This window comes from Solanum tuberosum, unplaced genomic scaffold (genome assembly GCF_000226075.1).
Source record: "Solanum tuberosum cultivar DM 1-3 516 R44 unplaced genomic scaffold, SolTub_3.0 scf00095, whole genome shotgun sequence".
NCBI lineage: Eukaryota > Viridiplantae > Streptophyta > Magnoliopsida > Solanales > Solanaceae > Solanum > Solanum tuberosum.
The window spans coordinates 68,139-78,878 of record NW_006239021.1 but is presented as its reverse complement, the minus strand read 5'-3'; the positions used below and the strand labels follow the sequence as shown (position 1 = coordinate 78,878).

Genomic DNA, 10,740 nt, shown 5'->3' with positions numbered 1-10,740 from the left:
GAGTAAAATATCTAGAGTATGTTTATTTTTAGGGATAATTGTACATAATAACAAATTATTAATTCAAATTAAATGCTATAAATATACTTTGATTTAATTGTACCCTATAGCAAACTATTGCTATTTTCGCCACACTCCCTGGTGGAATCTCGCTCGCCACTCTCGTTTGGTGGCAGTCTCGCTCGCCTCTCTCGTTTGGTGGCAGTCTCGCTCGCCTCTCTCGTTTGGTGGCAGTCTCGCTCGCCTCTCTCGTTTGGTGGCAGTCTCGCTCGCCTCTCTCGTTTGGTGGCAGTCTCGCTCGCCTCTCTCGTTTGGTGGCAGTCTCGCTCGCCTCTCTCGTTTGGTGGCAGTCTCGCTCGCCTCTCTCGTTTGGTGGCAGTCTCGCTCGCCTCTCTCGTTTGGTGGCAGTCTCGCTCGCCTCTCTCGTTTGGTGGCAGTCTCGCTCGCCTCTCTCGTTTGGTGGCAGTCTCGCTCGCCTCTCTCGTTTGGTGGCAGTCTCGCTCGCCTCTCTCGTTTGGTGGCAGTCTCGCTCGCCTCTCTCGTTTGGTGGCAGTCTCGCTCGCCTCTCTCGTTTGGTGGCAGTCTCGCTCGCCTCTCTCGTTTGGTGGCAGTCTCGTGTATATGTATACCAAAGCAGATTATACAACTGCTTTCTTTTGTATATGTATAGCGAATTATACAACTGTTTTTTTTGGTATATGTATAGCGAATCATACATATATATGTTTGCTATGGAGCGCAATTATGCAAACTTTGCTATAGCATACAAATATGAATTTTGTGTTTGCTATATGTGAAAGTTGCTCTTGTTTTTATTGTTATCAAATTTTATTGTGTTCGCATGTTTCAATTTATTATGAGATAATGCTATTGACGACATGTTCCTTTCATGCGAGAGATGGACATCTTAAAATTCAATTATTCAAAGTTTAAGATGGATATTTGAATATTTTTTCTTCATATTTTCTCTTTGTTTTAATTAAGTTTGATACTCCCTTTGTTTCTATTTGCATATCGTTCTTACTAAAAATAGATATTTCTTAATCTTTGTCATTTCACAAAATCAAATTTTACCTTGAAAGTTATTAGCCATGAAAATATGAATTTGACCAACATAGAAAATTAATTAATCAAAATAAATTAATTCATGTTCATTTATTGAAAAATTGACTTCAAGAGAACATTAAATAAGGGTGCAATAATAAACTTACCTAGTTTCTGAAGGGAAAATTATTTTCTAAGAGATAAATTGTACTACTTGCAAAGTTATATTTACGATTTCACAAAAGACAATAGTGGAAAGTATAATTTAAATTATATCCTTGAATGTTATTTTTAATAAATGTGCATTGCTTCACAAATTCTATTAATATGGAATAGAGGGAGTAAAATATCTAGAGTATGTTTGTTGTTTTTATTGTTATCAAATTTTATTGTGTTCGTATATTTCAATTTATTATGAGATAATGATATTGAAGACATGTTCCTTTCACGAGAGAGATGGACATCTTAATATTCAATTATTTAAAGTTTAAGATGGATATTTGATATTTTTTTCTTCATACTCCCTATGTTCCTAATTACTTGTCCACTTTTAAATTAGCACACCTATTAATAAAACAATTAATGACATAGTGAAATTACCATTTTACCCCTATTAATTATGAAGTTGATGAATTAAAAACTTAAGATTTTGAAGAAGTTCTACCTTTTTCAAAGTAATTAGTTGAGGGTATAATAGGTAAAAAAATTTTGTCCTTTCTTGATTTGTCAAAATAGAAAAGTAATTAGGGACAACTAAAAAAGGAAAAGTGGACAAGTAATTAGGGACAGAGGGAATATTTGTTCTTTCCTTTAATTAAGTTTGATGCTCCCTTTGTTTTTATTTACATATCGTTCTTATTAAAAATAGATGTTTCTTAATCTTTGTCATTTCACAAAATCAATATATAAATGACACTATTCTTCCTATTTTACCCTTGAGAGTTATTAGCCTTGAAAATATGAATTTGACCAATATAGAAAATTCAGTAATTTATTCATATGCATTTATCAAATTAATTAATCAAAATAAATTAATTCATATTCATTTATTGAAAACTTGACTTCAAGAGAATATTAAATATGAGTACAATGATAAACTTACCTAGTTTAGGGGGAAGTATTTTCTAAGAGATAAATTAACTACTTGCAAAGTTAATTTCACAAAAGAGAATAGTGAATAATATGATTTAAATTATGTCTTATTTTTAATAAATGTGCATTGCCTCACAAATTTAATTAGTAAAATATGTTTGTTTTTCTTGTTATCAAATTTTATTGTGTCTGTATGTTTCAATTTATTATGAGATAATGAGATTGAGGACATGTTTTTTTTATGAGAGAAATGATTTGGCGTAAACAGTGAGAATTGCGATGAGTCCCCATCCATTCGCTGTAAGCAGCTCATCAATTATATATCTTACTACTACTAAAAAGGAGTGCATGTGATGCCCTTATCGTATTTATGAGATAAAATGACATGTTTTTTTCATGAGAGTGTAAATTGCGACAAGTCTCCATCCATTCGCTGTATGCACCTCATCTTCCTTAGCTCTATATATTTAGCTTCGATTGCCTTTTCTTTTTTATCTCATCACTCTCACTTGCAGGTATATACTTATCTGCTTCATTTGTTGTGTAGTCACTTCCTTGTTTACTTTGTTTTTTATAAAGCATTTTTGTTTTTGTTGTGTTGAATGAACTTGGTAGGATAATCAGAAATAGTAACAAATATGAAGAGTGCTGGGAGTATGGGAATCAACTATATGCAGAAATTGCTTACGTCAAATGTTCCAAAAGAATTGGTCAAAAAAGGACAGGATCGTGTTGTAGAGGCATCTCTTACACTTATTCGTGAAAGAGCAAAACTTAAGGTATACATTTTGAGTGGGGATTTGAATTTTACCACCTCCATCCATCGTTTACATACATACATACATATTAAGTGACCTAAAATTGATAGGGAGAGCTTGTTCGTGGGCTTGGAGGTGCAGTAGCGTCAACGGCTCTTCTTGGAATTCCTCTGGGACATAACTCTTCATTTCTCCAAGGCCCCGCATTTGCTCCTCCTCATATACGAGAGGCTATTTGGTGTGGCAGTACAAACTCCACAACTGAGGAAGGTTAGTCAACTACGTACTTTGGACAAAATGAACACCATATATATATATATATATATATATATAATTTGTTTTAGGGATTAATTATCAATCATAATGATATATTGACATTGGATCCTAATTGTGCAGGAAAAGTATTAGATGATCAACGTGTCTTAACTGATGTTGGTGATCTGCCAGTTCAAGAGTTACGAGACACAGGCATAGATGATGATAGGTTGATGAGTATCGTAAGTGAATCTGTCAAGCTAGTTATGGACGAGGTAAACCATCATTTATGTAGGAGATAGAGGCTGTATGTTTCTAACATTTGTGTATTTTAATTCCCATTTTGACGACCTACTTTTTCAGAATCCATTGCGCCCCTTGGTGTTAGGGGGTGATCACTCTATATCCTATCCTGTTGTAAGAGCTGTGTCTGAAAAGCTTGGAGGACCTATTGATATACTTCACCTTGATGCTCATCCTGACATTTATGATGCCTTTGAAGGAAACAAATACTCACATGCATCAAGTTTTGCACGAATAATGGAGGGTGGTTATGCTCGACGCCTTTTGCAAGTTATATAACTTCTTTGTTTGCCATTTCTTGGTTTAAACAATACAAATTGTTTACCAGAACAGTACTTGATCTTGTTTAATTTGTAGGTGGGAATTAGATCAATTAATATAGAAGGTCGAGAACAAGGAAAAAGGTTCGGTGTGGAGCAATATGAAATGCGAACATTTTCCCGAGACCGACAGTTTTTGGAGAATCTGGTCTGTACCATCAATTCTGAATATTTCTCTCTCAGTCTCTGTATATCCTACTATAAGCTAGCTTCAATTTCATTTCATTTTTTGCATGCGGTTAGTCTCCATTGTCTATACGATGGAATTTATTTGCTTCATTGATAAGCTCAATTGCCTAATACTTTTCATTCACATTCAGAAACTTGGTGAAGGTGTAAAGGGCGTGTATATCTCTGTGGATGTGGACTGTTTGGATCCAGCACATGCTCCTGGAGTATCTCATATAGAGCCAGGCGGTCTCTCTTTCCGTGATGTTCTAAACATACTGCATAACCTTCAAGGTAATATTGTTGGTGCTGATGTCGTTGAGTACAACCCACAGCGTGATACTGCTGATGGCATGACTGCAATGGTTGCTGCGAAGCTAGTAAGAGAAGTTGCTGCCAGGATGTCCAAGTGACCTGCACTAATTCTCAAGGAAGAATTTGTACTCATCTTTACCCCATTAGATAGGTGCTCAGTTTCCTATAATTATCTCATGTCACTGAATGGGATTATCTGTAAACTTGCCTCCTAAAATAAGCTATATTTGCAGTTCCTTATATCTATCTGGTATGAATTTTGTTGTGTATGGATGTTTATACTGTTTTAAAAGGCATAGCCGTAGGGAAAAAGCGTGTAAACCCCATGAACTCTTGTGTTGATAATTAAGACATAAAAATTGAAACTAAAATATTAAAAATTCAAGAGAAAATAAGTTTAGTATTTGCAAATATATACTTAAGAGAACTTCAAACAGAAAATGTTTGAGGGCGAACAATTCAAGATGCAAAAGTGTGCATGAGGCATTCTCGAGGCACACATGGCATAATGTTATATGGGGCAAATGTATCATCTATCCCGACGTTAATCCATGAGACACTCTGCAGCTCCATGGTTGTCTCACAATGTTTAGATGCTGTATCACCCCTAAGGGAGTCCCAGATTTGCATTTTAAAACATTATCTTTCGTGGCGAGTTCTTTTGTGAAATTCCTAATCGATGGATTTGTCCCTAAAATAGTTATGGAACTTGATATAGGTATGACAACTATACAAACTATTGCTAAAGACCTGCAGTAGGATTAGTGCCTGTTCCAATGTTTGAATGATTTCAAGTCTCGTACTAGGAGATTATGAGTGGAGAGTGAACTCTGCCAAAGCATGAAAATAAGCAAAATCAAGATTGCAAGTGAGGTTTTGGTCAATGCCAAGATTGTCATAAAACATAAAACATTCAGTAACTAAAGCATGCTTTCTATTTAGTTTTCTTCTTTCCTCTTGAGTAAGTCTCCACAATGCTCAGCTTGATATTTTGTGTTTACTTCCTAAACAATAGAACAATTGTTGCTGAGTTACATTTTTCATTAGTTCAAGCTGTAGCTTCCATATCCTGTCCTACCTCTCGTTTTTCTAGTGCTATAGACTTATACCTCTTAGCGCACATAACGAATAGTACAAGATCTAGTGCAGTCAAAGCAGCTGAAAGGAAGAAGAACCTATCCAAGTGCCCGTCGTTTAAATTTGCAGGTACCCAACCTGGCTTTCCATGCCTTGTTGATATCTTCATTACTACAGTAAGTATGATGCTGCATAAGTAGCTACCTAGTGCCGAAGAAGACATGGACAAGCCAAGCCCCATGCTCTTCAGACTATCAGGAATTTGTGATGCAAAGAATTCCCACTGAGCAACATAGATGAATGCTTCCCCTACTCCTACAAGCACATATTGTGGTGTTTGCCAGAAAATACTCAAAGAACTTGTCTCTTCCCCCCCTCCATTAGCAAACCTTAGTCTGTGTTGTTCAACCAAGCCTGCAATCACCATAGCTACTGTTGAAATGACCAACCCTATCCCTATTCTTTGTAGCTCACTCGGGAGCTTAGGCTTACTTTTGGTTAGTTTCACATACAGAGGAATCAAGATCTTCTCATAGCAAATAATGAAGGTGGATGTGCTTATGATGTCAAATGCTGTCATGCTTGCGGGTGGAATGTGAAAGCCCGAGATCATTGTGCTTGTGTTCATTGCAGATCCTTGCTCGACGAAGAGAGATAGCACTTGCACAAAGACAATGGATGCCAAGATTGTGCAGAACCATATTGGTAGTAGCCTTAGCACACATTTGACTTCTTCAACTTGTGTCACAGTACAAAGCCTCCATCGATTAGGAATTTCACTTTTATCTGGTAATATCAGCATGTCTGATGGGGTTATAACTGCAGCTCGATCAAGAAACCTATTCATACAAGTTACAAGAATGTGTCATATATTCGAGTTAATCAGCATTATGGAGAACATCACTAAGTATTAAGATCCAAAAACAAGGCAAGCTAAGCTTACTTGAAGTCATCTGTATGTGAGATTCTTCTGGTGCTGTCCTTTTCATTTCTTCCACGAGCTTCGTATAATCCCTCTCCATTTGAAGGAACTATAAGCTTTGTTTTCCTGATAGATGCGACAATTACCTGAGAGAACCTGGAAATGGGGTTGCAACTAGGTCTAATGTGTCGATACCTAGGAGCACCACTTATGATTGAGATCAGAGCAACAAAGCCACAAGCTGTAGATATCCAAAAGGCAAGAACCCATCTTCCCATATTTTCCATATAAACCAGAAGTGTCTCAGCAACCAATGATCCAAGGTTTAGAGCAACATAGAAATAGCTAAAGAATTTCGTCTTGGAACGACTTTCTTCTGGATCCTCTTCATCAAATTGATCAGCTCCTAGTGTAGCTAGTGCTGGTTCTATAGAGCCACTCCCAAGAGCTAGCAGGTATATCGATAAATAGAACATAGTAACCTCGACTTGTGATTGAGGTTTACATAGCTCTCCCAACTTGCCACAGCCTTCAGGCTCCAGCATGAATGTTTGAGTTAACAGAGACAACACCACCAAACCCTGCAAAAAGCCAGTTAAAGGTCGGCTATATGAATCCTTACTGTTCAAAAACGCCAATTATTAAAAAAAGAATAGTGGGGCCAAAGGGGGTTTATGGAAAAAGCTAACTTACAACATTCATAACAGCTAGAAAGACAACAGAAGTAAGGTATCTTCCAAGATAGGAATCACTTAGGAAAGCTCCAAGTAAAGAGAAAATATAAAGTGTTCCCATCCATTTGCTGAACATGGTTGCTGCTTCAGCATTTGACTGCCTTAAGACAGTCTTTGAGAAAAGAACCATGTTCACTTCCACTCCAGTAAATGCAACTGCAGCTAATCCTTCACTCACTGCATCAATCAAAGAACAACAAGCTAATTAATCTAAATAACCGTCCACTCTACTGATTAAACTAAAAATACCCCGCGAACATATATAATATGTGCATGATCATGTATAGTCAATGTATACTAGCTAGAAAAGTAAACAGTAGATCTGCACGATTATTTGTGTGAAGATTCCTATTATCATAAAGAACAATAATGCTTTCAGCTTATAGATTATGCAATTTGTAAAAATTTCAAGTAATAACAATCTATTTAGAACAATTCCTCATTTTCTTTCATCCTCTAGATGTATGTTTTCAAATCACAAAAGAGTTTATAACCCTTGTTAAGTTACATGCAATGACATATTAGATTATACCGATAGTATAAAAGTTCTTTACATCGTCAGTCTATATAGAACTTAAGTCCTTTTAGCAACTATGGCTAGCACTTTTAATTCTTTGTTTACTTAGTATTAAAAATATAATTAATTGGAACATATGATATAAGTGGTTGAATGGAAAAATGTTGTGGTAATGAGAGTATAATTAGTATATAGACCTAATAAGAGATATCCAGTTTTCCATCCACCAGTTTTTGCCTTGATTGCTGGTTTCCCATGCCTGTCTGTTGATCCATCTTTTGTACAACAATCCAAAAGTCTCTTTTTCCCTTCCTGTTGGCCATCCATAAAAAGATATTACACTTCAAATATTATTATATCCTAACATGAAATATGATGAGGTTTCACATTATATATATAAGCATGCTCCCTTTATTTTCTACCCCACCCCACCAAAAATAAATACTATAAAAAAAAATGTTGTAGGAGATTTTCTTTTAGTACTTGAATTAACTTTGACTTACTTTATTATTTTTCAGGTAAAAATAATTTATAATATTTGAGTAGGATCATAAAGTAGATAATGCTGCCTTGTCATTGGTTCAAATTCTAGTAAATCAGTTTTTAAAAAGTTTTGAGTCAAAAAGAGGGGTAACTTTTATAGGATTATGTCAGATATGAATGTAGACACAATAAAATTGAGATAATAATGAAGTCTAAATAAAAGTTGACAAAGTAATTTTGACATTTAGTTCCTTTTTCCAAAAGAAATTTTGGCAAAATCAAAATGCAAATCTTAACAGCAACTAGATAGGAGTAATTTTGAATGACAAAAAAAAAACAAATCTGGTATTATATTCAGCTTATCTTGGTAGTGTAACTTTTTAAAAAAAAATCATTCAGTATTTGGAATTAATTGGCCTGATTAAACTAAATTCATATAGTATAAGACTGACTCATTGAAAAAAAGAAACTTTCTATATTACATTTTTTTTTATATCAAAACTCGATTTCGAGACGTCTAATTAAGAATTGAGTGATCATATTTATCTCGCGACATATATTATTGATGGTAGAAGTAAAACCTTGCATATGTACAAGTCCATTCTAATTAAAAACAAGCGTATATTTATATTTTGTTGATGGACACAATACAAATTGGAAAAAATGTACAAGTTATTGTGTTTTACGTATAAATTGGAGAGGACCAGATTTTTAATTTGTTATTTGAGAGTGGAAAAAAAAAGAGTTGATTAAGAAGACAACAAACACAATGAGATAATTAGTTGTTTATAATTAGAAGCTAACAGATGATCATACGTATTTACTTAATATCACACGAAACGCATGCACGAAAAAATTAGGTGATTTTGCAATTTGGTGTGCTCTCTAACACCTCTTCCGTCTCAATTTATCTGTTTTACTTCTTTTTATATAAATTTATTTCAAAAAAAATATATCTCTTCATTTTTTTGAAATTCTTTAATTTTAATTTTTCACGTGACATATTTTAGACAACAAAATTCAAAAAAAAATTATTTTCTTAAACTCTGTGTTAAATCAAAATCAGACAAACAATTTGAAATGAAAGTTTGTTTTTGTATCTATTAGATGTACATAATGCATTTTAAAATATTTATTGCCAAGTAAATATATTCAAAACTGATATGAAGAGTGAAATAGAAAACAAATTAAATTATCCATTAACTATAGAGAGATTGAGTAAAAATAAGGTAGGTGTGGAATCCATCATTATATTTTTGAAAGTTTGCATTTGCATGATGGCACGAGAAGAAAGCTAAGCATGCATTAATAGAGACAAATAAGATTTTTTTATTTTCAAAAAAGAAAGAAAGAAAAAGTTAAAGCTCATTTGTTTAATATTAATTAATTAAGCATGCCTCTTAATTTTTTCGTACCGTTTATCTGATTGATTAATTGCGGCTTCAAATTGAGTTCATATATAAATAAAGTAATAATATGTATCAAGCCTTTTGGAATTTTGGTCACATAAATAAGTGACAATACAATGATGGACGATGATTACCATTAATTTTTCATCATATTTACAACAAAACATTGATCATAATTCATATACCATACCCAAACTTTTTGGTTTATTTTTTTAAAGTTATTTTTCATATCAAATCAACTACAACACTAAATCTAAATCCTTATCTAGTAAAAAATTCATAACTTAGACGTTGTAAATTCTATTTTTTTAAGACAAACAATAAATAATAAATTGCATATGCATAGATATATAGAATTCAACTCCAAAGTGTTTAAATAAATCCGCTAGGAGGTAATGAAAGTCATGTAACTCGATCATCTATTTGATAAATAGGCAATGTGGTACTTATTATGTTCTCAATCGATGGAATAAGAGTTGAATGTCTCAAAAAGAGATGGACAAATCCATTGAATGAAGAATAAGCTATAGCATGTAAATCTTAATTCTGAAAAATGAGTAACTAAATCATTAAGACAAACTACATTTACTATTAAAAAAAATGTACCTCAGATTCAGTCATAGTAACTGAGGATTCATCTCTGACAGCAGACATTTGTTTGAGGTCCATGATTCCTCGATAGCTAAAACAAGAAGGGAGGTACTAGAATGAAGTACTAAAACAAGGAATTTATAGAGATCAAGAGGCAGGCCTATTTTTGGTGTGAATGATATTGCTTGTTTTTTTTTTTCTTTTTCTTACGTGGGAACCATGCAAATCAATGTCTATTTTAAGTGAAGTTGGGATAACATGAAAGTCTGTGAAATTGAAGTGAGGATTTATAGGCAAAGAAAGTGAAAACATAGTATTGGCCCACAAGTTTGGAATATAGCTAACAAAACAGTCAAATGGAATTCAAGTAAAAATTCCTCTTTTTGCTCTATCTTTTCTGTTTTTGGAGATTGCTTTTGTTATTTACTCCGTCGGTCCTTAATTATTTATCTAATTTTCCTTTTTTATTTGTCTATTTTGACTAATCAAAAAAAGGTAAATTTTTTATCTATTATGCCCTTAATTATTTAATTTTGAGAAAGATAGAACTTTTTGAAAACAATAATTTTTAATTCATTCATTTCATAATTAATAGGAGTAAATGGTAAACTTACTATATCAATATTTTCTTAGTAGGTGTCAATTAAAATTTGGACAAGTAATTAAAGACAGAGGAAATATTACGTTAATTTAGATATACTTCCTTCGTCTCAAAATAAGTGTCGTCTAAAAAAAATTAGCCCAATGTGAAA

At 33.6% G+C, this 10,740-nt stretch overlaps 2 protein-coding genes across 2 annotated transcripts; one reads left to right on the top strand and one right to left on the bottom strand.

Annotated features, from left to right (window-relative positions):
- The first annotated feature begins 2,640 nt into the window (after window positions 1-2,640).
- LOC102601598 (arginase 1, mitochondrial-like) lies at window positions 2,641-4,495 on the top strand. Its single transcript, XM_006347818.2, has 6 exons — window positions 2,641-2,915; window positions 3,005-3,164; window positions 3,291-3,424; window positions 3,513-3,722; window positions 3,810-3,920; window positions 4,093-4,495. Exons 1-6 carry the CDS (start codon window positions 2,775-2,777, stop codon window positions 4,351-4,353), a joined length of 1,017 nt encoding a protein of 338 aa, XP_006347880.1. The 5' UTR covers window positions 2,641-2,774; the 3' UTR covers window positions 4,354-4,495.
- Window positions 4,496-5,137: 642 nt separating this feature from the next.
- On the bottom strand, window positions 5,138-10,224 carry LOC102601264 (protein NRT1/ PTR FAMILY 7.3-like). The gene is made up of 5 exons (XM_006347817.2): window positions 10,004-10,224; window positions 7,703-7,817; window positions 6,948-7,165; window positions 6,276-6,835; window positions 5,138-6,171 (listed from the first exon to the last, which is right to left on the bottom strand). Exons 1-5 carry the CDS (start codon window positions 10,064-10,066, stop codon window positions 5,304-5,306), a joined length of 1,824 nt encoding a protein of 607 aa, XP_006347879.2. The 5' UTR covers window positions 10,067-10,224; the 3' UTR covers window positions 5,138-5,303.
- Window positions 10,225-10,740: the final 516 nt, after the last annotated feature.

Bases quoted from the DNA above. Each gene is read 5' to 3' on its own strand.
- LOC102601598 (XM_006347818.2), top strand. From the start codon at position 2,775: ATGAAGAGTGCTGGGAGTATGGGAATCAACTATATGCAGAAATTGCTT. The intron at 3,165-3,290 runs GTTAGTCAACTA...CTAATTGTGCAG, and splicing joins AAACTCCACAACTGAGGAAG to GAAAAGTATTAGATGATCAA. The intron at 3,425-3,512 runs GTAAACCATCAT...CTACTTTTTCAG, and splicing joins TCAAGCTAGTTATGGACGAG to AATCCATTGCGCCCCTTGGT.
- LOC102601264 (XM_006347817.2), bottom strand. From the start codon at position 10,066: ATGGACCTCAAACAAATGTCTGCTGTCAGAGATGAATCCTCAGTTACT. The intron at 7,166-7,702 runs GTCTATATACTA...TGATTGATGCAG, and splicing joins AACTGGATATCTCTTATTAG to TGAGTGAAGGATTAGCTGCA. The intron at 6,836-6,947 runs GTAAGTTAGCTT...GGCTTTTTGCAG, and splicing joins TTCTAGCTGTTATGAATGTT to GGTTTGGTGGTGTTGTCTCT.